Source organism: Achroia grisella, unplaced genomic scaffold (assembly GCF_030625045.1).
Source record: "Achroia grisella isolate CSIRO2021 unplaced genomic scaffold, CSIRO_AGI_Agris_v1 utg487, whole genome shotgun sequence".
Taxonomy (NCBI): domain Eukaryota; kingdom Metazoa; phylum Arthropoda; class Insecta; order Lepidoptera; family Pyralidae; genus Achroia; species Achroia grisella.
In genome coordinates, this window is record NW_026712891.1 from 1768589 (window position 1) to 1796300 (window position 27712).

Below are 27712 nucleotides of genomic sequence, written 5' to 3' on the forward strand. Positions count from 1 at the left end.
AATATGAATAAGAAGGCATCTAGTAACTGATGCTATGTTTATGCCTAATATCACAGAAATTTTAATATATGAAAATAAATAGAAAAAGACTAAACCTAACATTCCAAGTTAAATTCAATCCGTTTATTATATTTATCAGTTCTCGACCCTATGTTTTTTAGTGCCATAGACACTTGACAGCAAGAATACAATGCAATGCAGACTAACAATGTATTCCAAAATGAAGGGTTCAGAAGACTTTCAAAGAATAAATTCCCAACTTGAGTGCCACCAAATAAATAGAAATTTGATATGGCAGACAGGGCTAATAATGGTGTACATAACAGAGCAATAAATCGTGTTTCCATCTCATTTGTCTTCAGTACATTTTCCTTGAACCATTTATACAACACACCTCCTGATATTCCTTTGCCTATGTGTTCCATTGTTATACCAAAAAAATTTAGAACTGACCATACAAATATATTCCAAACTGTTCCATGCCACATAAATATAAATACAAATGTGAAAAATGAAGCTATTAATTTATTTGCTGACTCATAGAGCATGAAACATTTGGACAAGGTAGTAAAACTAGGCTTGTAGATATATCTGAAAACAAAAACAAGCTTTATCAATTCATCAATAAACAAGAAGTATATTGCATAAGTTTTATAATGGTACTAACATATAAACCAAAAACATGATATTCTCAAAGAAAAAATGTAGGCAAATAATAATGTAGATAGTGATAAACAAATAAAAAGTAATTTTAATTTATTACTCTTAGCAATCTTTACTTACTTGACTAAAAATCTGTAGAGGCCAACATCAAAATATCTCCACATTTGAGAGTACACATGAACCCTGGCTATACATCTAGGAGTTGGAGGAGCATCAATGTTGTCTAGTCTAGCAAATGCTGTAGTTGTGCCATATGATATGACATACTTCATGTGAAACTCCAGCCCCATCCACAACCCACCCCCACACAGTGCTATTGTGGGCAACTTTCTAATAGTCTAAAAAGAATTATATTATATGTAATGTATGTATTATGATCATAAATCTTAATAAGTTTTTAAAAAGATTTTATACCTCCATATCATTCTGCATTGCTAAAAAATAAATAAAGTGAAATGCCAAATCCAAAATAAAGGTATAAAACAGGAATAATGACATATCTGAAATGAAATTCTTCAGTCTTAATGGTAATTTTTCCTTAGGTCGACAAAAGCTCTTCTCAAAATCTTGATAAAGAATCATGGGTCCAATATACAACAATGGCAAATACAAAATATAACTGAACATGTCAACAATTGTATCAACAGCGGTAGGTTGGTTATGGTTATTAATCTTTTCTTTTTTGTCAATGTAATCAATACAAAAACTAATGCACCTCAGTTCAATCCAGGCTATGGTAAATAAAATTAAATATACTTCTTCATCTTCAAGTTCTTTGTGGTCCAAAAAATACCAAAAGAAATACTTGTATTTAAGTGAGTTATAACTGACTAGAAGCACTATGCCAGTTAGCCAAATACTTATTTTCTTTCCACCACAAAATATTATTGATACAAATATTATTGGTTGTGCACATATCACAAGTAACTGCTTTAATCCCATATGTAAGACAATAAATATCACACTTGATGTTATATACCAATATTTCAATGCTATCAATTCAGTTCTTCTCAGAATCTCCGATACCACAAATTGGAGAATCAAATAATGCCATGATGACTGTATAAAATATTTCCAGCTACTCCATTCAACATCTGAAATATCTTTGGGTCTATACAACATTTCCCAACCAGGGCTCATGTCACTCAAAATATATGACAATTCAGTATTATTATATAAAACATCTGGAAATACATTAATTATTTTAATTAATTAAGTCATTCAAGTCGTGTAAATCATGCTATGAGGAAAATAATATTACAAATTCAAAGACGAGCGGTTTGACGAAACTTTGTAATTTTCATGTATAAACGTTTATTAGGACACAATAAAACAAGGACTAATTCTACATACAGATGTTCAGATATATGAAAAAAAATATTTTATCTTACAAGATTCAAATAACATAAAATTCTACATTACCTGTTTGTGTAACAAACAACAAGTGTAAGGAATAAATATTCGAGAATATCCACACACAAAAATAAAGCACGAGTTCATAAATATTAACTGTGACTTCCATTGTAATTATATATTAGTGGTATTAGTAACTTTCAATTATTTTATAATCATTTCGAAAACACAATGAATTTAAATTTATCCGGCAAATAAGTCAAACAACGGTAAGAAGTAAAGTAACAATACATATTAACAAACATGAATGTATTGAATGATATTAACAGATGTCTGTCTTTTTTAGTGTCAACGTCAGCTGTCATTTGACATAGTTTGTGTTTCACGTAGACCTTAGGATTATATAGAGTGTGCAACAAAAAGTATAGAATGATATTAATAATATTTGTATAAAACTTTTGAGAGAAATTATAACTTTTCATACACTTTGTATCAATATAAACAGCATGATGGAAAATGAAAAATTCATTTCGGTAATTTAAATGTATGAATTAAATTTATTGTTATTTTTATGACAATTGTATTTAGCAAAAAAATATTATGTACTTCTATTGTGTTTATACCCAATATCCTTGTTTCTAACAACATCTTTATAGTTTGTCCTTCTAGTGTTGTTTCGCAGTAAACTCTAATGTCGATTTACATGAAATGACCAATATAACAGATGTTGAACTACTTAATAAATGTAGTAATAAATATATGTAATATGTACCTATAGGTATTGCAATTCTTATCATATAAAACTGATCAGAATTCAATTATTAATATTAAGAAGTGAGATAAATGGAATGTCCTTACAAGTAATTTCTTTAATGTTTTATGTTTAGATCACTAGTATAGCAATAATTTTATCCATAATTTTAGGACACATATTCGCCACATATAGGATGTCGCAAAAATCGGAAGCAGGAGAAAGAAAAAGTCATCACAGTTTTCAGAATTTTAATGTAATTAGACCCAGTGGCTATAATTTAACTATATTACTATATTTAAAAAAAGCTTTAAAATCAGTATTAGTAGTAGTAGTATCGTCATCAGTAGCTATTATCGTTTCAACTATTTTGCTACATATTGTAACTTTTATTCGATTTTAATCTTAGAATATCTGGAGTACAACCATTAGGGAAATATAATTATATTATATATTCATTATCTGACGACTGTTGCAAATTATTATAACATTACGAACCATTTTATAATATGAACGAAGTTCTTTCATTCGTCTTTACGTCATTTCAAGTAGCCAGTCAAGAGCGTTGATATACCTAGTTAGATTATCCATTCACTTACACATTTAATACCTACTCAATATTATTATAGCTACCTAATAACAGAGACCACTGAGAGCCGAGATGTTTAGTCTCGAGTACTCGACACGTCGTCTGTCAGTCGCTCGTTTATATCTCTGTGACCCTGTGTTAGCAGAGAAACTTCTGCTTATAACTATAACAAATTTGTGACAACTTTGCACTGTTTCCAATTTTTAGTAAACATCGTAATTTGTTTTTTGTACACAACAGGAACAGGCTCCAAAGAATATGAAAAATATGCTGAATTTACTTTTTGGAACATTATTATTTTTTAATTTCAGCTTAGGTAAGTGATTTCGTAATTCTTCTAATAACAATAGACTTAAAACTTTACTATATTTTAATTTGTCTAACCACAAAAGAAATATATTCGTTTGTATACTAAATACAACTGGCTGTAAAATATTTATGTACCTATTATTCAGCAGTTATTGTTGTGCTAATGACCTACCTATTTTGAGGAAACTTAAGCAATAAGCAAATGGTGACCTCTTTAGTTAGGAATTTATTTACCTAATGAATAACTACTTAAAATAATAATTGACTACTGTTATATTTATTCACAAAATTTGTTAATATGTATACATAATACATATTTACTAATTTTGTAGGCTATAAAATAAGAAATAAAGCAACAAGAACATAACATAATTAATAAGCTTATAGGAACTCAATTAGTTTGATAACACCCTAATCATAACAAAATTATATGTATAGTACCTATTTGTTTTCAAAATATCTATACTAATATCTAGGGGAAATCCGTTAATTACGTCACACAATTGTTTTTTGAGAAAAGCACCGTCTTTTTGAAAAGCTCTGTCAGTCTGTATGCTTTTGTGAAATATCCCCTCACTAGTAGAACCTCACATATTTTGCTACTTGATTCCTTCATAGATTATATAAAATATGACTGAGAATCCTCTTTCCTCCTCACACTTTATCATACTAGAGCTCCTGGCTTCCATTAACGCGTGACGTATTTAATGGATGGCCCCTTAATAATAACAACAATACTAATCTATACATCTATACATATAAATAAAATTGGAGTGTCTGTTTGTAATATTGAAATAATCGTTTTTTACTACATTCATATGAATATAAATACGGTATATACACCAAAATAACATTTTTTGTATTTTTGTCTGTCTGTTTGTTCCGGCTAATCTCTAAAATGGCTGGACCGATTTTGACGGGAACTTTTTTGGTAGGTAGCTGATGTAATAAGGAGTAACTTAGGCTACTTTTTCTATTTTAGAAAAATATTCTGATTAATTTTTTTTGTAAAATTCCACGCGAAGTCGCGGGAACAGCTAGTTATGATTAAAATCATTTTTTCTCAATGTCAACATGCTATATTTTTATAATACTACGCGAGAATAATTTCAGCTATAATAAGAAATCCCAATATCAGTAAAAACATTGGCAATTAAAATCTACGAGTAGGCACAATTTAGTTAAGTTCCTACCACAGTTAAAAACTAATTAAATTATATGTACCTGTATTCCTCAAATCAAAAGACGACTCCGGCTGTAAATATAGACGGCAAATACAATTATATCATGGTTGTGAACAGAAAGATATTAATATCTACTTTGTCGTATATACAGATATGAGGTTTTTTTATATACAAAAGTAGAGTATATTTATTATACATTAAACTAATTACCAAAAATATCTCTAGTTGTTTCAGGAAGAGAATATAATAAGCAACAACTACTGAATCACAATACAGATTTTTTATTACATGAATCAAATGTGAATCCAACTTCACCAAAACGAGATTACGTCACATCACAGCCAAATCCTCAAAATACTCAGATAAGTAAACAAGATTTCCCCCCGTTAAAACCTACATCGGCTACATCGCCGCCACCTGGGGTGACTGTGATTTCGACTACGAAAAAACAAGACTTTCCTCCTTTACGGTCCCCTTCCGCTACACCACCTTATCAAGGTATTCCACAAGGATCTACTCGCCCTGATCAGACGTCGTCTGGAAAACGAGACTATGTCGCTCCTCATTATCCATCCTCTAATCCTACTGCCCATCAATCATCGGGAAAAGTTAAAGATTTAATAAACTTTTATGACAACAAGGACAGAGAAAATACTCCCCAGAAGGTACCAAGTTATAGTAATATTTTACAAGGAACTACGAATAATAAAGTAACGCCAAGTACTACCAGTATATATCAACCAGTTACCCAACCTAATCAAAAGATATCAACTATTTATATTCCAAAGCCTTCTAGTTACAGCGGCGTTGTTAGTGGGCACACATCTACGTCAGGAACTACTTTTAAACCTTCATCCAAAGGGCCTTATCAATCTACTTTCCCGGTATATGGAATGACGACTGTTCGACCAGGAAGCCCAATTTTGCCAAGTACACTCGTAAATAATAACTTAAACAATAGAAATAATCCTACCGATACCGAATTACAAACTTTAAGTGAAGACTTGTTAAGAAAAGATGTCAATAATGCAGCAAAATATATTACTATTAATTTTCAAGAAAAAACTACGGGGCAGTCTAAAGAAGATAGGGCACCTAGACCGTGAGTAATATCAACACAAACATTAGCTAAATTATCTGTAATCAATTCATGATCAATTGTTGGTTGTCATTAATAAAGTAGATAATTAGTTGTTGCTGATGCTTACTGATTCCGTAGTAATAGTTATACCTAATTTGTAGTCCCTAAATCACTTTTTAGCAATAAATAATTATGTACAACATGCCTACAACAGTTTATCGTGTATTAGTTTTTTAAATAGTTGACACATTATGTATGTACCTACTTCTTTGATCATACTAAGTATTTCTATGATGGATAGCATTATGATTGTCTAATTGTTTACTTAATTTGCAGATTATTCACTATCACGGACGAGGCATGGAATATCCCTACAGTCCAAAAAATACTCCCCTTGTTAGATAATTACGAAAGAGACACTTTGGTAAACGAACATGTTACTGCGCAGGTGAGTCATTGTTTAGAGAAGAAGCATAATATTATGTAGGTGCAGAGATACCTACTTAAGTCATTCATGGTTTTGTTTACCTTAAATATATGAAACCATACTTACTATCCGTAATATAAAGGTATCTACTTATCAAAACAATCTAGGTATTGCAACGTATACTCGTATTTCACAAAGTATAAGACTCCCTTTACCCAGGTTCTCAAGTATAGCAGATACAATAAACTTTGTAATACAAAATAAAATAGGTAGAATAAATATAACAGTAGTTCAAAATATCGAGGTAGCATTTTGCATCGTCTGGTTAACTTCGAATATACGAATTTAGGAGTAGGTATCTTAACAAATTTAACCTTCAACCTAATTATCTCTTGTAATACAAAATATTATCTCAGTAGCAGTATTTATAAACTCTGCTACATTTTGTTATCTAAGGACTTTAATATAGTTAATAACTTGAACAAAATCAAAAATTTATCAATGAAGCTTACAGTTGTGCAATACCTGTCTGGCCTGATTTTAGTATATTAATTTCAGTGTTTGTGTGTATGTTTTTATAGTTATTTATTTTTATTACGTTCAGGTTCTTCAGTTCGAAACAGCACTATTACGAGCTTATTAATTCCTTTAAATAAAATTATTAATAAGAATACAAATATTTACTTGTGTCATGCTGTAGCCAGTTGGATTTTAGTTTTTTAACTTAATTATCCTTACACAATTTGATATATATTGTGATATCAGATTCATAAAGTTGAAACCGAATACATAAACTACACGATTAGTAACGGAACATGAATGACAATATTATTTGTTTTAATGTTTCTATTTCTAAGTAGGTACCTATGTGACCAATACCATCTACTCAAAAAATGTTATTTTTTATCAGCTAATGCTAATAGCATACAAATTTTTGAAAGTAACTAGCTCGCATATGTGAATACACATATTTAATTACAGGAACGTAATGAAGAAAATGCATTTATGGATGCAATCATGTCTACAACAGTTATACGACACTTGATGAACTTTTTAAAAGATAAAGGTCCTGTGCTCTTCAATTTTATTATTCAAATTTTTAAATATTGGTGGCAACCAATTACAGACCGATACCCAATTATTTATTTATAGGATATGTTACACCCGACCCAAGGCAACAAAGGGACTTCTTGAAACAACTGTGGTTTGGCCTGTATTCTAGAAGCAGGGGGAAGATTAGCAGCTCCGGGTTTGAGCATGTATTTGTATCTGAACTTAAAAATGGTGAAGTATCAGGTATGGTCTCCTCATTAATAAGTGGCCAGAAAATTTATTTGTTTAAATATTTTCCATAAATAACCTTCTTATATTTTGCTCATTTCAGGACTACACAATTGGATATATTTCTCCAAAGAAGAAACAGCTAATAGAGTTAATTACCTAGGCTATCTGAAATATACGCAATTAAGCGATGTGAGTAAAAATGTTAATTATAATTATAAGCGAATAAAATTTAAACTTAGTTGGTATATTTATTACTAATACTATAATTTCTACTTGCAGAAAGGTACAGTTTTGAAATTGCACTTTAGTCAACAAGGAGTTGATAAGCCCGTCGACAGTATGTTCATCGGTACTTCCCCGGAATTAGAAATTGCGTTGTACACACTTTGTTTCGTTACCCGAACCGATAATGACTGTTACCTTAAACTTGCTGGTAAAGATGTGAATGTTATTACTCATTCTTATCGCTATCGTAGTAAAAATTTTATTGGTAGTGCCTATCCACAGATTTAAGATAAATGTTGTGTAATTTATTGGAAATTCATTATTTCAATTAATTGCCAATACTCAAGTCAAATATTGTGTATATATTTAGATAAATATTTTTTTTAAATAACTAGATGTACATAACAGCAAGTTTGTGTTTAAAGTTTTTGGTTACCTTAATGAAAAAGTTTAAATATTTTAAATAATAAACAGATTAAGTATTTATAATGTATAGTCACTTGTAAAAATAAATATGTTTTGTTTATACCTAAAATGTTGTAATTACATAATTATGCAAGAGCTAATTATTTATAACCCCCAGACTGCAGTTGTCCTGCAGTCATTCCATAAATTTGGTGTTCCTACTGGACAAGTCTTCAATTTTATTGGAAAAAGTAAGTCAGCTGCGGACATTAGAATTATAATAATTAAAAATGAAAGTAATCTCACTATACTAACAAAACCCATCACGTCCATGTAGTCCATGTCTATGCCTACAGCAGATTCGAAATTAAACCTTGTATCTATGGCGCTTGAACTCATACAGATAAATACTGTATGCCAGTAGAAACAAAACTATTTTCATAGTCACATAACTAAGTCAGTATATTTTGAATTCACGTCGTACCTTTATTTTACCAATTTAAATTAATATTTTATTTATCGTACCAATATAAAACTTTAAACCAATCTACTTTCTTTCATCAGAATATTTGTATCAGCCAATCAGAGAGTATTCTGTTTTTCCTTAGATAATAATAATGTATCAGTCACATATTTTAAACAATACAATTATTTATGAAGTCCCAGATTACTGAGGTAGATATAGAAAATACGTGTATTTAAGGACTCAGTGTCCTCTTCCATAATATGGAAGAGGACACTGAGTTATTCTAACTATTTTCATAGTCACATAACTAAATCAGTATATTTTGAATTCACGTCGTACCTTTATTTTACCAATTTAAATTAATATTTTATTTATCGTACCAATATAAAACTTTAAACCAATCTACTTTCTTTCATCAGAATATTTGTATCAGCCAATCAGAGAGTATTCTCTTCTTCCTTAGATAATAATAATGTATCAGTCACATATTTTAAACAATACAATTATTTATGAAGTCCCAGATTACTGAGGTAGATATAGAAAATACGTGTATTTAAGGACTCAGTGTCCTCTTCCATATTAGGGTCTACTTGTCGGTGAAATAATGAAGATATTTATACCCAATGGAACATTACATTATCATGTACACTTCCATGTAAATAGAGAAGTGTTACCGCAGCAAGCTAGGTGGAGAAGAAGAGATAGCTTTGTGAGAGTAACCCCAGTGTGTATGTTTGTATTTGAAGATATTTGAAATAGTATATGTAAATGACGATGACAATATCAAAATGAACAGTTGATACCACAAAACAATTTATCTGTTCCGTGCTTGACACCTATAAAATTGAATCCAAATGAAATTAGATTTATCCTGTAAATAATATTAAATACATGGATATATAAATACTAAACATAATATATAATTTCTATTTAGCATTGTAGGTCTTGTACCCAAGCCATGAACCTGCATAACAAAATAATAATTAATTAGCTGTCAGTTCAGTGTCTTAATAAATGACATACAAAGTGACATATAATATATTACTTACTGAATGAATAGCACGTTTCAGCTGTCAATCATTACATTCAGTTAGCCATCAGTCAATTCAATGCATACTGTGTTTTTTAAACGTATTGTTCTACTTTTTAATTAATTTTCAATTATGCAATAATAATAAAGTTAAAATAACTGTAATCAACTATGTTTACTTACTGATTTAATTATTTCATACTCATAAGTTACTTTAATATCTATAATTTATTATATAAATCTTTGTATATTTAATTTAATTTTTATAAATTTTGTGTTCACATAATTTTTTTATTAATATGAGTCTATTTAAAGCTTCTATATTAGGAGCAAGAACCATAACCATCTTATTTACCAATTCTCAAAAGTATACATTAGTATGTAGGCGATTTTCTACGCGCGAACTATTAAAGGAAGCATATTGTCGCACGAAACTTAAATGTCGATGTGAGTTGTACTTTTATACTAATTTTACATTCATTTTACATATAAAATTAATTGCTAAATATTTTTTTATCTTTTACTGTTTTCTGTATTTTGTCGTTAAAACTTTTTATCCAGCTAAGAAATTACCTCAAGATGTGAACCCCAAAGGTGTGTTTGCTTGCAATGAATTGGATCTCTCCGAGGTCAAAGTATATGGGTTCGATTATGACTACACATTGGCACATTATAAACCTACATTGGAACATCTTCTCTATAATCTTGGTAGAGATATTCTGTTAGAAAAATATAATGTAAGTACTTAAACTTTTATCCCATTTGACTACTTACTGCCCCTTTAAAGCAAGGTAAGGACATTTTTGGCAGGTCTTTGTATCTTTAGATTATTAATTAATTAGCTAGTGTTTAAAGTTGGCTATTAATATTAATTCTATTAACACAAAAAATTCTAATGTTTTAATTGTGGAGATATTCATAATTTTTAATATTAAAAATTTTAATTAAATTAAAAAATTACATGTAATGTTTAAAATGTATAATAATTTTATTATTTATGAATACTCACCCTGAGTATGAAACTATTTATGTTCCTCATGTCAATTTTTTGTGTTCTTTTGTTATTCAAAATCAGTAATTATAATTGGAATGGCAAGACAGTGCAAGTCTGCAGTCCATATAGTGCATAACTCTTTATTGCTAGTAAGTAACCTCTAGCTAGCTTGTTCAGGTGAACATTCAGCCGGCCTTATGTTTTGAAAATTTTGTTTACAACAATAGTAATCATTTCAATTTGCATTGACCTCCTACAACCAACACAGAATGTCATAGAATCCTCACATTTTATACAGAATATTGATGAAGATCTGTTGTATTGATAAGTAAAAAAATATTGGTTTATAAAACACTATAATCATAATATATTACTATCAGATCAGCAAATAAAAAAATATTTTACATTAATTACATTTCCATTCTATATTGACTGCCTTCCCAAAACAGTGACTATCATGTTATGTTGGTTTAGTCTGTAAAACTGTGTGCATAGAGTTTTTTTTTATTGTATGTAGTTGTAACTCATACAGATACTATACACTTACATAAAACTTTTGTTAATTTACAGTATCCTCCAGAAATATTAAAATTAGAGTATAGACCTAACTTTGCGGTAAGGGGCCTGCATTATGATATTGAAAAGGGAGTTCTCTTGAAATTGGATTCCTTTTTGCAAATACAATTTGGAGCTGTCTATCGTGGCCTCACACCTGTCTCCACGGAAGAAGTCCTCAAAATGTACAAAAATAGGATCATACCTATTGCTTATGTAGAGGGCGATACAAGAGCACATAAGGTAATATTATTGTCCTTTTATTATGATGGGTTGGTTATATGCCTAGATAAATAAATACAGTTTTTAATTAACTAACATTACGTGGTATAAATATATTCAAATCATCTAAATAGATATTATTGTAGATACTATAATTCATATTTGAAATTTCACTATAATATTGTAATTGTAAATGAAAAAAATATATTTGTTTTTGCCGTATCATTGGAGTCCCGTTTAGTTAATAGTAATATATAGTCTAACTACCTATAAATACAGATATATAGATATATTTGTAGGTATTGTTTACTTAAAAATAATAATTACGATATTCAAATTTTCTTTTTACTAAATTTAAGTATAGTTTGTATATGGTACAACCATTCTGGTAAATTAGCTTTTCTATTAAGTAAAATAGAATATGTATTTACAAAGCTAGTTGCCTGAGTAAAGATATTTTAAATTTAATTGCACTCGCGCGCTCACAGTGCTGGTACCGCCGATTCGTTTTCGGTATGCCCCATGCAAGCGGCCCTATGCAAGTCCTGAAGTTATCAAATCTATATAGGATTACAACAATGTAGTAGTAAGTGAGAATTTAAAGAATATATAACAGAATTAATACATATATCTATTCAAACGTAATTATATTACTCAGAGGAAATACTATATTATTTGTTTGTTTGCTGGTAATGTAGCCTACAGTATATTATTTTGAAAATAATTCACGCAGCCCTACAATAATACCAGCCGCGGCGAGCATGTATAAATAAATATTATGCTACATGTATTTATTTACGATATTGCTAATTAAATAGAATCAATAATTCTTAGTTAAATAAAAAAAAAATATTTTTAAGCAGTTGTTCTTGCATATTGTACATTCAATTATTATATGATAGAGTGTAACACAGTTCCAGATAGCGTATTCAGTAATGACTGGCACTTGTAGGCAATCATTCATTTGTGCTCCCCTACTACTGGTCATATAAGAATATCGTGTGTGGCATGACACTGATCGTCAATTGTAAATACCATATATGAATAATACACGGTTTCTCGACTCTACTTGTATAACTCAAATTAAATATAAAGTACTTTAATAATAAAGTACTTACTTGTAACAGAATTAATACAAGTCCTTATATTTTCTATTCTCAGCAGAAGTAGTTAGCCAAAATGGACGGTATAAAAAAATTTACTTTAAATGATTTTGACTTCGATTAGATTATATAATTACACATTTTATATAAAAAAAAACAAAATGCGAATGTGTATATATTACTAGCTGACTCGACAATCGTTGTTTTTCATAGAAATTAAAATCACTATTAAAAAATAGGAGTTGGTGATATAAGGGTGAAAATTTAAGTATGTACTTTTAAATGCCACATTTACCTTAAAACTAAAAAAAATTTTTCGAAAAAATTTAAAATAATTTTTAGGGTAAGCCACCTTTAACACTTAGGGGTATAAAAATTTGTTACTTAGTTAAAAATTGGTTAGTTACCTATTCTCAGAACTACTGAAGTTAAACAAAATGGCCAAAGCTCAGGTTATTGTTTTGCCCTTGAAAGAGTTTATCATAATATATCATTGACATTCTGAAGTAGTAGAGGTTGTTATTTAATAACAATGCCTGGCCAAACTGCTACTTCCTCTATTTAATGACCCACGAAACGTACGGATTCTATTGTAATACAATTTGTTTTTAAGGATAATATTGATTACTACGACCTGTTTCTCGCGGCATCAGCCCGTGAAATGGGATAAAATGTACCCCATGTCTAATAGAATATAATCAAAATTTCAATCGAATCAGTACTGTAATATGTATAAATATAAATCCATCCAAACTCACACACTTTCTTATTACGATAATGTGAATGATATTAAATTGTGTTCTATATTATAAATACATACGTAAATGGATGAGATTTAGTCTAATATTACTATTCTTCGAGATTGGGTTTAATAATTCTATTACGTGTTTTAGAAGGATCTTCTTAGTTTGTTATAGTAAGATAGACATAATTTATGTAAATTACAGGTTTTCCCATTAGTAATAAATGTATGTTGGTAATGATAGTGCTGATAATAAAGAAGTGACATCCTCTACTTATTAATTTTCCTTTATGTGTTACATAATGCTATAGTTTATATTTTCAGGCAAATCGGGCCAAAATGGTACACTTAGCTGATCTATTCTCAGTACCTGAAATGGGACTGCTTTGTAATGTAGCTGAATATTTTATTAAGAATCACATTGACTATCACCCTGAGATACTTTTCTTAGATGTTAAGGTAATATCACGTTAATTTTTTAAACAAATAATTTGTATATCTGTAACATTCCCTCATTGTCTATTTGTTTTTTATTTTTTCATGTGAAGAATTGTTAGGAATAAAACTATAAAATGATAAATCCAATATACATATATTTTGTAATTTGTATTTATAAATGTGTCATTTTGTATATTTTAGAATTCAGTACAGAGTTGTCATCCAGTAATGCATAAGATTGTTTCACAAAATGTTGAGGAATATATAAGACCCAATCCTGATCTCAAGAAATATTTTGAGATGCTTCAGACCAGTGGGAAGAAATTGTTTCTTGTAACCAACAGCCCTTTTAATTTCGTGTATGTATTATAATGCTGTAATTTGAAAACTGCTACACTAAGTTAGTACCTACTTGCTAGTACAGGTAGGTACTCAAATCAATTTAATCTTACAAAAGACGAAAGACAACGAAGAAGTCTATCTTTTGTAAGATTGAATATATTACAGCAAGAGCCAAATGCTAAATTGCACCAAAATTTTGATTGACTATATCTACGATCAAGTAACCATTTAAATATTTCTATAAACTTTCATATATTTTTTAAATTGTTTCTAATAGTCATTATAGTATTTATTTTAGTACTAAAAATGTTTATCATTTAGTTCTATAATTGCATAGAATACTTAAGTCAATAAATGGAGAGGTACTTTGAATTGACTGTTCACATGCTCGGCCGTATGAGTAAGCTGTAGTCTTATCTGAATCTTTGGTTTAATTATCTCTTTATAAGCTAAGTTTGAGATCAATCGCTGTTATGGCAATGTTTAGAAGTATATTTATTTATATTTCTAAGAATATCATATCTCGTATGTTGACATTCTAAACTTATGGTATAATACTGCTTGTCTAGTTGCCTTTATTTTTAAATGGCAACATAATTTATAAATATTATTAGGAAAGTATATATCTGAAGATATTATCAATTAATTAATTGTTTGTTCTTTTATACTGATTTTATTTATGTCATTTACTAGTAATGCTGGTATGGAAATGTTGGCTGGACATGACTGGTTAGACTTCTTTGATGTGGTAATTGTGAATGCCAACAAACCTAAGTTTTTCACGGAAGTGTCACGGCCTATTAGAGTGTTCGATAAAAATGCCGATACCCATATATGGGAGAAGGTTTCATCTCTAGAAAAGGGTATAATTTATTATGAGGTGAGTTCATGATGTATTTAATTCATGACATTTAATATTAAAACACTTTACTACAGTTCAATACAGTAAACAAAATTTATAATAAAAAATAGTACTTATATAATAAAATACCAGAGAGAGACTGTAACAATTCTACTAATTCAGAAACTATTTCAGCTTCCAAGTAGCTTGCTTAGTAAGTTCGCTTTCGGCTGTAGAATACAGATTCAATGAAATTACAGGATAAGAGGCGTGTCATTTTAGTGCTCTGTAAAGACAACAGATGAGTAGTTTCACGGTAGTTTCTCGTCACATGATAAGGTAATGTCAGTAGTGCTGTATATAGACGTCATCATGTATATAGACGACGAATATCGCTTATCTGTCATACTGAATATATAAAAATATTGTAAACGGTCACGCAAATATAGCTCATCTAATGGAAAGTGGTTCTTCAGATACGTGTTCTATTATCTCACTCAAACGTATCCGACTTCCATTGCTGCACATAAACAACAACCTCACAAAGAGAACCTCTACATATTACGCCCCTTAGCCAACTGCATTAATTACTCTGCGTATTTTTTAGACTGTAACTTTGGCCTGTTGGATCATTCCTGGGTTTTAACACAAGTTTGAAAATAGTATATATTATATATACTGCGAAGTATGCAAGAAGGAAAATATATGAGATTATAGATGACGAATGAGCTACACAATGCTTCTAGCAAGAAACATTGTGTTGCTGGTCGCTGGTCGCTTGCCGCTGCGTCCGAGTCGAGTCGTTGTCGGAAACTAAATATTTTATGAGCGGAGCGAGATCGTTATTCAAGTATACATTTAACAATTACAGGGAACAGTAAAGCAACTACAGGACCTTACAGGGTGGAGTGGTCACCAGGTACTATACTTCGGTGACCACCCTTATACTGACCTCGCCGACGTGACGCTAGAACACGGTTGGCGTACTGGGGCTATCATCAACGAGCTAACGGTCAGTCTATGGAAATTATATATACAAGTTTCTTAAAATATATGCAAAAAAAATTTTTAATAATTGTTTTTGTATAGAGAAGTAGTACTTGTATTTGCCATAATTGAAGATTTTATTTTACTAAAAAGAAGCATGTGTGGATAAAATAAATTAAACGAAAGTAAACACAATATGTTGATTCATAAAGACATATTTGTTTTATCAGAACCATTTTTCAGAATCTATTATGTAAACTCAGTATTCAAATTGTAGAGAGTTTGCTATCATTTTCAACACCTTGCCATTTTTATTAGAAAACAATATTGCTTTAATTAACGATTTTATTATTACGAAATTTGTATAAATTTGTATGATTTATTGCTTCATATATTGGCTATATATATTATGTAATTACAAAATGTATTTAACTAGTACTAATAGTCTATATGACGCTGTGTGAATTGTTCTGGGTTTTTATTATTAATAATTGTCGTAACTGTCTACAGCATGAGATCAACACCTTGAACACCAGATCCTTCAAAGAGAACGCTAACTGGCTTCAGATGCTTACACAACTTATTGAAGATCACCAGGACTACAAAGACCCCGAAGCACTCAAGATCCTCAACGAATGGATGGCAGAGAGGGATTTTCTAAGGTTCGTAAAACAAATTCTTATAAATATTTGTGTGTATATTGGAATAACATATATGTCTTTTTAAAAAGTGTGTTGTGTTTTTCTCTCTATCGTAAAATATATGTACTAATTGTGGGGAATCTAATTATGTAACGCTGTAACTATTAACTAACTAACAACCTCGGTCTAGCGATTCATCAACCCGCTTTACTTGTGATGGGTGTGTATTGATTCTTCGTAGCGTACAGATATTTGTATTAATACGTATGATTGCTTATGTCGATCTGAGTGTTTTCTATGTGTTTTATGTTTAAAAAATATATATGTTTATGTATTATCACTTGTATAGTACTGATAACACAAACTCTTTTTAGCTTGGAAATAGATGGCGCTGTATGAGTTGCCTTGAGATATTAGTAGTATCATCATTACAAAGTCGCTGTCTGTCCCTATGTATGGTTAAATCTTAAAAACTACGCAACGGATTTTAAAGCGGTTTTTTTAATAGATAGAGTGATTCTAGAAGAAGGTTTATATATATAACTAGCTTTTGCCCGCGGCTTCGCTCGCGTTAATTTATCCTCTTAGGGGTGGAATTTATCAAAATCCTTTCTTAGCGGATGCCTACGTCGTAACATCTACCTGCATGCCAAATTTCAGTCCGATCCGTCCAGTGATTTGGGCTGTGCGTTGATAGATCACTATGTCAGTCACCTTTGAGTTATATATATTTAGATACATGTACACCCGGGCGAAGCCGGCACAAATAGCTAGTTAATAATAATTGTTATTTGAAACAGATTTAAAATGTACAAATTTGAAATAATGGATGCACTATTTCAGAGTTGCAATTAGCTTGCATCTGCTGCTCTTGATTAGTTTGCAAATCCATCGATTTTAATCTTTTACAATTCAGAATTGTTCGTATCAGCATTACATAATTGACCCCTATGCATTTAAATCAAATTTAGTGGTGAATTTAACATGCTATCTAAACTAATACAATTTTTATTTCACTGTAAATATTCAGTCATAATTAAAATCAAACTATGTGTTCATCAAACATTATATAATTAAATATTTATTGCATTCCATAATGTTTATAGTGAAATTATTATATATATAGCATTACTTATAACTTATAATTTAATATTATTAATATTGGACCAAAGCGAATTTTAAACTTTTATGCAGGCGATACAATATTAAAAATGTATTATTCTAATTAACGCCATCCAACTTAATGCTTTAATTGTAATATTTGTGTGTTGCAGTGGTTATTTCTAAATTTTGTATATAAACTAATTGGCTTTTGTAAATAACGCACATGTCTTTCCCTTTCATGCTCGCATTGTAGGAGTTCTTGTCTCACTTCCAGGAACAACATAAAGGCTGTATTTAACCCCCAATTCGGTAGCGTGTTCCGAACGTATCACAACCCCACCTACTTCTCGCGAAGACTGTTCCGTTTTGCAGACATCTACACATCAAATATAACTAATTTACTGAATTATTCACTAACACATACGTTTTACCCACGCCGTGGTGTCATGCCACACGAATATGGATCGTATTTTGTTTAATTTTAATGTTGAGTGTGCATACCGAATTTTCGCATCATTTGTAATGTTTGTAACCTTTTAAACTGTCTGTATTAATATGTAGGAGTGAGAAAATTCAGTAACAGTCATAATTAAAATTAAAATATCAAACAAATAAACTATATAAGCATAATATGAAGTTGCATATTTTTGTCTTACATTTGAGTACAACTTATTAGAGTCATTTATAATATTATTTATGTAATAAATACTTCAGTAATTGTGTAATTGACTTTAAATATCGAAACATTATTCAGACGTGTGCGTCTTCGGTATGAACGCACTTAAGAATAATAGTTCAATGTTAGAATAATAAGTGTTATTATTTTGAAAGACTTGAACATATGTTAATGTATAGTGTTTATTTTATTTTTATAATTCTAATCTACAATACGAGGTTTATCTCATGTTAGTAAGTGTATACTATTTATTGTGGTAGTGTAATTGTATGCTCAGGTATGTTAACCGAACTTGCCATTTATTACTTATTTTATTTTGAAGTATTTTAATTGTTATCATTATAATTAAGCATAATATTTATTATAAAAGGCCAAATAAATAAAAAACCCGTTCTCGGTACTGAAAAATACATATAATGTTACATATTAGTATAAAATAATGTAGAGGAAACCTAGTATCAATTCGTATATTTATATTTAAAAAAGTTTTTATTATTGTTCAATATTTTATTGTTGGTATGTTGTAACGTTTCCACATCATAGGAATTTGTTTTTTTATTATAAATAAATAAGAGTAAGTGAAATAATCATCAAGAAATATAAGTTTTAGTCTTCAAATGATTAAGTAAGAGTAAAATTTTAATCATTTGATGAATTAAATGACTGGCGTTTCGTCGCAATTTCGTTTTTATAATATGCTAGGCATATAGCTATACGTCTGAAATAATGTATATCACAATTCTCGAGAGTACGTTTTATATGTGATTCCAGAGATTACCCTTACACACACTTACAAAATTCGCACTCCGTATTATTAGTGGTATTATGTGCATAAAAGCGAAAAGGATAATAGTTATTTATTGATCCCAGCTTTTCTGCACATTTCTCACATGTACCGTTTTATAACTGACATATGCCCCATACAGAATAGTAATAGAATGTAAGTATTCAGCCAACTGTATTCTAGTCACGTGTATTTAATACTGTCTCAGATGAGTTAAGATCATTAGTATCTATAATATAAGTGTTAAAAACATATCTTTACTGTCAATTTTACAACTGTGTGTATAAAGAAATGAATCTATTAATTAACATTTATAAGTAATAGAACTAGATAGGCTGATATTAAACACGACAACCGACATTGTAACTGCATTTACAGTTACATATCCATTGCTCAATTGGTTACAATGATGTTTCGTTTCAAAACCTTTCAGAAGTTTATATTTAAATAAGTCTTGTCTATTCCATTAGGGACTTTTGTAAAGAATATTTTCATTTCAAAATTACATTATATCTTAAGGTTTTATTTAAAATCGATTCCAATTCTTTGTAACAGAACTTCAAGAATCGTTTCAGTTTCAACTTTAAAACATAACTCATATCGAAAATAACCCAGTATCAATGGAACATATGAGTGATTTTAAATGACATCTTGGGATATTATATGTGTAAATTGGACTTAATCACTCCAGTAATATAATTGAATTAATGAAATTATTGTATTCTATGAATGAAGTTCTATTTAGTTAGTTAGAAAATGTAGACATGCTAAATCGGTATCATAGTCCAATCATACCCTAGAATTACTAGATCATAGTTTAAGTGCCAAATAGGTTTACACGTGTTACGTTAATATCTAATAATAAAATAAATAGTTCGTGAATATTGTTATATTTGTGAATACTGTCAATGAATTTCGGATTGTTGTGTACTTCCTTCTTTTATTTATAATATTACTAATAAGACATATACTTAAAATAATTAACCTGTATTCACCATTCTATTTGTTTGTTAAACATCGTCTTTCGTATATTATTATTTAATTTAATGAGAAGTTATTTTTACAGTGTTATACAAGCATAATAAAAATAAAGTTGTAGAACATTTTCTTATTTACTAGCCTTATGGAAATAAGTCTCAGTTTATTGTATTAGAGAGAATATATAATAAATTGTATCATATGTAAAATTAGTAATTTGAAATGTACATAATAATAGTGTCTTATGGTGAAGATAGACTACACTCCGACATTTCATACAAAACTGCAGTGATCACTACTACGTAAATTAGAGGTTCATCAATCGACAGGAAATTCATCCCCACACCCAAATTCCTAAGTGCTCTCGGACAATGCGGTTTTAGAGGCTTCTCTCGCGTACACTTAGATTATGAAATGAACTACCTACCGTGGGTTTGTCTAAATACTACAGCATGGGGGTTTTTCAAGATGGGTATATTAAGGTTCCTTAAGGGTCGGCAACGCCAGGTGACACTCCTGTTTCAGGCGTCCATAGGCTACGGTAACCGTTTACCATTAGATGAGCCATTCCGCAAGCCTGTTTGTTACCAGTGTGGCAAAAAAAGGCATTTACCATACCGAATCCGGTAAATGGCTATTATACCACACATTATCGCAAGAGGTGAACAACTGTCTTACTATTTCACCTAACTTTCGCCAATAGTCTTACTTCATAAGCTGTGTGTTCAATTTGAAGAGCGAGGTACTGTAATGAAATTATCAAGTATAAAGGCATATCATTTTAGTCCTAAGTCCCAATTGCAAGGTATAACAGGTACCACGGGGGTCACATGTTCATTTTATATAATTTTGATTAATTGTAATTATCGAAGAATGTGGGGAACACCACGAAGTGTTAAAAAATTATTGTAAATACAAATATAATAAATTAAAAGTGGCACGGACATTCTGTCTGTGGTTGTAAATAATAAATAAATAAAAATGTTCATGCCAATATTCGTCGATTACCACATTGTATGTCATATCATTAATTAGAAATACATTGTTAAAATAACATTATAAATAGACGAGTATTTTCCTGTAAACAACTAAGATGACATCTTTGTAGATATCTTTATGTAAATACTAGTGCCATAGACTTCGACAATAAATCATTTAACAAATCGATGACATCAAGTTTTGTATTGTATTTTCCAGGTATCATTCTAAAACAATCATGTTACGTTTATATCACCAGGTTTTTTTTTAATTATTCTCATTAAAAATATTTACAATATACCGATTTGTTTATCTTTACTCATGTCATTTTGTAATAAATCCCGTTTATCGTACGTACTTGTTTATATTCTTGCAATTTCATTATCGACGGGGTCATGTCATGACCTATGAATTGAGTAAGTATACTATACTGATAATATTTCGCCTAAATGTATCAATGCAGCATTATATTTCAAATAATTCAAACAAACATGATATTATTGTCTTTAATAGATTTATTGCAATAAATATTTACAAATTGGTACCTGTAAAGAAATGTGCTTTACTATGCGTTCTTTTTTTATAAATAATATTAAATAAAACTTATACTTACCATATACAAAATTACTTAATTGAACCAGTTTGATCATTGGACATGTTTAAAAAAAATATTTTTAATTTTCATAATAGTAAATGTTAATTACTTAAATTATGCTGTAGCCCCTGTAAATTGATTGACCTATTATTTAAATTTAATAAAACAAGATATCTATAACTTTTTATGTCCAATATTTCTATTTTTACATTAAGTAAACTTTGTTACAAAACAAATATAAAACTTATACCAGCTTTATTATGGGTAAGGATGATGAATAATGTGCTAAACCGCTTAGTGAATTGTTTCATTCGTAAAGCAGTAGATATCCTAAGCAATTTAATAAGAAAAGAAATAAATTCTAGAATATTCTATTTTATCCTAACACAGTTACTCCATAAACTTCAACATCATTGAATCAATACATTAAACATTAACCAAACACTGGATATGCTGTATCAATCAACGGAACGTTGTCCGCCCTGATAGTCTTGGTTTGTATGATGAAGTTGATATTATTGTAACGTAATTTGCATGGGCGGTCAGGTCGTGCCATGAAGCATAGTGTGTACAACGCCGTCTCCAGCTCCGGTGAGGTGCCAACGAACATGTTCACCTCTGGGGCATCCTTAGTTTCACTTAGGATCGAGTGTTGTTTTAATATCAACCCTTTCTGAAATGAGTAAATATTTCAAAGGTTTATGCCACTGACGAATACCTATATTGGTAAGTTGTTTATACCGAGATAGACTTTGTAAAGTCATCTGCGTGCTAACCTGAGGTTAGCACTTCAGTCTCACTTATTTAACGGCCAAGTAACTTGCGTTATGAGATGTGTTTCGGTTAAACGGTGATACAGTGAAATGACAAGATAAGTGGAATAATATCTTAGTCCTCTGGAATGCCAAAGCATGAGTGGCATCACGGGAGTCACATAACTGTCAACTTGATGTCCGTGGTGCTGTACCTATATGTGCATATATAGAAAACGGTTACCACTTGCTAGTACATGGGGTATTAGCTTGTTTGCCAATCAAATTTTTTTTTTTTATATGAATTGATCAAGCTTGTATCACACTATAGATATTGGAAGAATTAGTTTGGTATTATTTAAGTGCAGAAAGACAGAAATTAATGTAATAGTGTATTTTGGGGCATAAGTACAGAATATTGTAATGTTTAGGTGAGCAATGTTCACTTATTTTTTGTGCTGAAGTAATGATATTAGGTAGTTCTTAACAATTAATCGATCAATGTGTTTTTTTAAAACAAACTAAGTGTAGCCACAAGTCTAAAATATGGAAACTAAAGTTTATGTTATATAATTTAAATGAAAATACTGAATTAGGTACTTACGCCAGCGAGATCAAGCTTGTCTATATATCCAAGGTAGTTTGCTTTGTGGTCTAACTCACGTTTAGCGAAGAACAGCCAGCTATGTAGACCTAAACAATAATGCATATACATATATAAGATACATTTATTGTAGGTATATTACATATGTATTTGGTATTTTGGTAGATACCTAGATATAACAAACTAAAAATAGGTTCTACAAATCTAAATGCTATTTTTAGTTTATCAGTAGCCCTGTTTGGAAATGCATCGCTACATACCGGATCCAACCATGCAGGAACCAATTCAACAATATACACAAAAAATCGTCTTAATCGCTAAATCCGTTTAGGAGTAGTTAATTGACATACACACGTACAAAATAATAAGACATTAGAAGGTATATAATAAGACATGAAATGCATATTTCATGTTACAGCTAGGTAGGGTAATTGAAGAAATATTAGCATGACAGAGTGACAAAAAGGACAGCAATCGAAGATTACATAGGCAATAAGTATTAGTACTTTGTATTTAGTGACAATACTTGTATTACCCACACATTTTACGGTGCAGATGGTATATGCAGTACATACATACGTGTTTAAATAAAAGAAATCTTACCCAGCACTTGATCAGACTTTAATTCAGCCATAAATACGTTCTCGAAGGCACAGCTGCACTTGCATACACCGGTCCAGTGGCGGGCGTACTTGGTGAACCAGATTTTCCTGAACAGCTCCACTTGTTCGTTGTATTCGTTCAACTGTGTCAGACCTGTCGAATAATACTGATATCAGAATATAATTAATATTTACTAAGTACATTACTTATAATGTTATTCAGATGCATATTGTTGTCAATTCAAAAGCAATTTATCAACTTGTTAGGTAACTCACCGATGTACTTAGCAATTTTTCATACCTTAGATACGAGTCAGTTTATATAGATACCTATCTATGTATTTCTTGGTAACACGTATATACTTCCGGAAAACTTGTTATTCGAAATAAAACTCATATAAATGGTATCAAATAGATTCTTCGAATTTCACATAAATAAGTTTAATAGCATTTTTCAGTGTGGTTCGTGACTTCCCAGAGATATTCAAATGGTATGCGGTCTTAAATCCACTGTAATTAATTACAGTGGTATCTACTAGTACATAGTATACAAGTAGCTGTTTATGTTGATACATGCGAGTACATCTTCACTTACCTTTATTAACTAAGTGGGCCATGAGACTCCTAATAGGGCCTGTGGCTAGTATAGTATTTATGAAGGTAGTCTGCTCCGATTCTTCCTGTAACAAGTTTTTTTATAACACCATCAATAGATTTGGTACATATATCTGTATACTGAGATATTTATTAAATTTAAAATATTGTCTCTGGTAGGTATTCAAAACTATATTTGCATGCATTTCCTGCATACATTGTGTTTTCATCACCTAATACCAATCTATTTTCTTACGATGGGACTATGCAGGAGTACATTTATTTCTTACCGTCACTACGCGACGCAAGTTACTTACCTTATCCGTTATTTTATATTTTTATATTTCTAATCCAGATTCGACTCTTCTGTAATTCACAACTGTAGTTAGGTTCTCAATAAAATTTCATATATCTAAATATTGCGAATTTTATCGCCTGACTCATAAATACTTTTTATTAGATATATGAAGGTATTGAAAGATATAGATAGAACATGCTTAGTCAACTCACATTAGGTGTGACGAATTCGGGTCTGATCACATTTTTGTGGTAATTGTCAAATAGTGCCACAAAAGGTCTGATTGTTGGTCCATTCCACACGTTGTCTGGTACGTTCAAGAGACTGTAACAAATTATGTATGATAATATGATAGGTATGATAATATGATCATTTGATAACAATATTATAAACTAAGTGTCTGTACGACGGCGTCCAAATTGACTCATTTTTAAGATTTGTATAACAGGACCACAGTGTAGATGCAAACTGTACAGTGCTATCAATAATTGTCAAAACTTCAATTGTATTGCAATCTATTTCAAACAGGAAAGTTTTGTAAATGCGTTACATAATGCTGGTGGATTATTGTGAATAAAACGAATATTGAAATGTGATTATAAATAGCACCTCTATAGATACGCTATTAGGTAATTTAACCCTTATAAAATTTGCCTCAATAGTATGGAAATAGCAATAACACAAGTAATACAAAAAAAATCTCATTTATTGAGTAAAATTGTAACGAAATGTTTGAAATAATAGCTGAATCATCATCTACTACCTATATCAATTATTCTATTATAATATTCCTACATTTTTGAGATACAAGAGAAATCTCTAATTGTCATACTATTTCGTCATAAATGCATGAGCAATGACCGGTACGTTTGCTTTCTATTCGAGCAGACCTCTACAATTTGCATATTTAATAAGAGTATAGTTATATTCTAAAGTTTCTTATTACAGGTTATTTATTTTACATTCTGTCCGACTAGGGAATTGGGAATCGTAAATAACATAAAATATAAAAAATGATGTGTATCGTGACTGATCTAGTGCAGACGAGGTCATAGGCATCTAAAAGACATCATCGGCATCTAAAAGGGAAAGCAATATTGATTTTTTTTTAAATTAAAAAAGAAAACATGGTATATACACATGAAAAAAAATTGAATTGAAAAAATGTAGGTATCTAATTATTCTTTGATATTATCTTTTACTAATTTTTAAAATAGAGGAGGTGGTGTATTTCCTGTTGGCTCCAGGCGGGGAAAGATTATGCTACGCCACGAATAAGTGTTATTATACAGTAAGTATATAAAGTATGTTCTATACTTTTTTAAGTAGATGATTATGGAATGGTGCATAAGTCTGCGTCAACGGTATACGGTTTCGGGGCGTCAGTGGAGGATAATAAGATAAGTAGGAGGTCAGGTCAGTCATACAGAAATTCCTAAAGAATTAACCATGATGGTGACCAGGAGGAACAACGTGGATGTCGACCTGACATTGCTAGCTAATGAGGTCCCCGTTACTAACTATCCCGTCCCCCCTAATGTTCTATATTAAGTAAGATTTTAATTATTATACTAACTATATTTCTTATTGTATATACTGTGCTTGTAATTTTTGTACTCGTATTATGGTTGCTTTTATAATCTAGTATCTAAATGACTTATCGTTACGCTTGGTGCACTCATTGGATTGAATGTTGAGCTAATTTTAGATTAAAACCTAAAAAACGGATTAAATGTAAGTGATTGTATGTGCTAAACTGTTAAGTTATAAGTAAAATTAATCTCTACGAGCCTACCCATCTGCAAGCTAGTAAGTAGCTAGATGAACTAGAAGAACTCAGGAGACTGCACGTTATAGGGCGTTTATTATATCCATACTGAATTAAAAACACCGTAGCAAATATCGATATTCACTGACACTGAATTTTAATGAATTCATTTGCTTTCGATAAACTAGGTATACACTCGCTCTCTCGGTCGTCCATTAAAAAATTAAATAAAATTCAATTGATTTGTAAATATGCTTATAAAAATCTATCTTTGGTAGGTACTTATTATTCTGTGTTTACCTATGTGGCAGTACTGCCACTGTACCTACTGTTTATGTCATTTCTATAAGCGGCAGTTAACATTTTCCATCCGGCTGGCCGTCAGCGCATATTTCCGTATTTATAACTTAATTTGATTCGGATTATGGATATGGATCCTATATAAAAACTATCAGGCTAGTCACAACTTTGAAGTTAATTATAATTTTGAAATTTTAACTGTAAATATTTACAACTATTGCAACTTTTAACAAATTTTAACTGTAAACATTTACAAACTCTTACAAGAAGTTATATGCATTCAATGTGACCTTAAACAAATAGGCAACAAGTTACTTACTTATTTTGCGCCTGGTCATTCTTGGACATGGCACTAGTTTTGCCTTGCACATTAACTTCAATGTAGTTGATCGCGTTATTGACGTCCGAGTTGAACATCTCCTCACCAACTCGGAGCAGGTCATCGTCGGTGGTGGAGTCTTGCACTTGTTTCAACAAGTCTTCGTAACTCTTCTTCTTTGCATAATCAACAACACCGCCCACTACTGTACCGATTTGCTGTAGAGTGTTAGAGCCTGTGTTTCCTTGCTGTCCTGTCACTGAATTGGAAATAAGATTTGGTAGGATACTGTTGAATATTTGCCCCGCCGCGTGTGTTATGTCATCAGCACGACACACTGCTATAGTTAATAGAAAAATCAACGTTAATCTCATCTTACACTATGTTTTGATACGTTACTTCAGATGGAAACACGGCGCACTAGTGATCTGTGCCCGCGCCGAGTAAATCGCAGTATTCGACCTCTGCATGACATCATGGATGCCGAAGCATACACACGGCAAGTAGATATCGCATTTAAATTCAATTCAATCCACACACCAAGCTTTTTGTCCTCAACGAAAAATTACGTTCCATGTTCCTTTTTCGATAAACAATGATGACCTTCGTAATGTACAGATATACATAAGTAAAAACATAGCATGGCAAAATATATGTATTACTGTGTATTATATAATATTCTCGTATCCGTGAACTTATTTTATTCATATTAAAATCTTTATAACCAT

General features: G+C 30.6%; 4 protein-coding genes across 9 annotated transcripts; 2 read left to right on the plus strand and 2 right to left on the minus strand.

The window, feature by feature from the left end:
• Positions 1-95: 95 nt before the first annotated feature.
• On the minus strand, positions 96-2326 carry LOC131845846 (protein-cysteine N-palmitoyltransferase Rasp). 2 transcript variants are annotated; one of them, XM_059194985.1, is made up of 4 exons: positions 2086-2326; positions 1078-1757; positions 784-1001; positions 96-591 (listed from the first exon to the last, which is right to left on the minus strand). In XM_059194985.1, exons 1-4 carry the CDS (start codon positions 2183-2185, stop codon positions 96-98), a joined length of 1494 nt encoding a protein of 497 aa, XP_059050968.1. In that variant the 5' UTR covers positions 2186-2326. The 2 variants fall into 2 exon arrangements, with proteins under 2 accessions (XP_059050968.1, XP_059050967.1); XM_059194984.1 differs by having other exon boundaries at positions 1078-1847.
• Positions 2327-2431: 105 nt separating this feature from the next.
• On the plus strand, positions 2432-8358 carry LOC131845845 (uridylate-specific endoribonuclease C-like). Of its 4 annotated transcripts, none has more exons than XM_059194981.1 (8): positions 2432-2549; positions 3597-3672; positions 5075-5951; positions 6267-6378; positions 7339-7423; positions 7510-7653; positions 7742-7830; positions 7921-8358. In XM_059194981.1, exons 1-8 carry the CDS (start codon positions 2523-2525, stop codon positions 8152-8154), a joined length of 1644 nt encoding a protein of 547 aa, XP_059050964.1. In that variant the 5' UTR covers positions 2432-2522; the 3' UTR covers positions 8155-8358. The 4 variants fall into 4 exon arrangements, with proteins under 4 accessions (XP_059050964.1, XP_059050966.1, XP_059050965.1 ...); XM_059194983.1 differs by having other exon boundaries at positions 2542-2560; XM_059194982.1 differs by lacking the exon at positions 2432-2549 and adding an exon at positions 2850-2876.
• Positions 8359-9989: 1631 nt separating this feature from the next.
• On the plus strand, positions 9990-21565 carry LOC131845848 (5'-nucleotidase domain-containing protein 3). Of its 2 annotated transcripts, none has more exons than XM_059194986.1 (9): positions 9990-10214; positions 10329-10504; positions 11332-11559; positions 13708-13842; positions 14023-14180; positions 14857-15043; positions 15876-16016; positions 16502-16653; positions 17990-21565. In XM_059194986.1, exons 1-9 carry the CDS (start codon positions 10067-10069, stop codon positions 18213-18215), a joined length of 1551 nt encoding a protein of 516 aa, XP_059050969.1. In that variant the 5' UTR covers positions 9990-10066; the 3' UTR covers positions 18216-21565. The 2 variants fall into 2 exon arrangements, with proteins under 2 accessions (XP_059050969.1, XP_059050970.1); XM_059194987.1 differs by having other exon boundaries at positions 9992-10214; positions 18011-21565.
• Positions 21566-21830: 265 nt separating this feature from the next.
• On the minus strand, positions 21831-27435 carry LOC131845849 (endoribonuclease CG2145-like). Its single transcript, XM_059194988.1, has 6 exons — positions 26985-27435; positions 24810-24921; positions 24301-24385; positions 23707-23859; positions 23104-23192; positions 21831-22420 (listed from the first exon to the last, which is right to left on the minus strand). Exons 1-6 carry the CDS (start codon positions 27356-27358, stop codon positions 22181-22183), a joined length of 1053 nt encoding a protein of 350 aa, XP_059050971.1. The 5' UTR covers positions 27359-27435; the 3' UTR covers positions 21831-22180.
• Between the last annotated feature and the right edge of the window lie 277 nt (positions 27436-27712).

Bases quoted from the DNA above. Each gene is read 5' to 3' on its own strand.
- LOC131845846 (XM_059194984.1), bottom strand. From the start codon at position 2,185: ATGGAAGTCACAGTTAATATTTATGAACTCGTGCTTTATTTTTGTGTG. The intron at 1,848-2,085 runs GTAATGTAGAAT...ATGTATTTCCAG, and splicing joins GTTGTTTGTTACACAAACAG to ATGTTTTATATAATAATACT. The intron at 592-783 runs GTAAGTAAAGAT...TTTTGTTTTCAG, and splicing joins CTCTACAGATTTTTAGTCAA to ATATATCTACAAGCCTAGTT.
- LOC131845845 (XM_059194980.1), top strand. From the start codon at position 2,964: ATGTCGCAAAAATCGGAAGCAGGAGAAAGAAAAAGTCATCACAGTTTT. The intron at 7,424-7,509 runs GTCCTGTGCTCT...ATTTATTTATAG, and splicing joins GAACTTTTTAAAAGATAAAG to GATATGTTACACCCGACCCA. The intron at 7,831-7,920 runs GTGAGTAAAAAT...TTCTACTTGCAG, and splicing joins AATATACGCAATTAAGCGAT to AAAGGTACAGTTTTGAAATT.
- LOC131845848 (XM_059194986.1), top strand. From the start codon at position 10,067: ATGAGTCTATTTAAAGCTTCTATATTAGGAGCAAGAACCATAACCATC. The intron at 11,560-13,707 runs GTAATATTATTG...TTATATTTTCAG, and splicing joins GCGATACAAGAGCACATAAG to GCAAATCGGGCCAAAATGGT. The intron at 16,017-16,501 runs GTCAGTCTATGG...AACTGTCTACAG, and splicing joins CTATCATCAACGAGCTAACG to CATGAGATCAACACCTTGAA.
- LOC131845849 (XM_059194988.1), bottom strand. From the start codon at position 27,358: ATGAGATTAACGTTGATTTTTCTATTAACTATAGCAGTGTGTCGTGCT. The intron at 23,860-24,300 runs GTAAGTGAAGAT...ATTATTCGACAG, and splicing joins GGCCCACTTAGTTAATAAAG to GTCTGACACAGTTGAACGAA. The intron at 22,421-23,103 runs GTAAGTACCTAA...TACTCATTTCAG, and splicing joins ACAAGCTTGATCTCGCTGGC to AAAGGGTTGATATTAAAACA.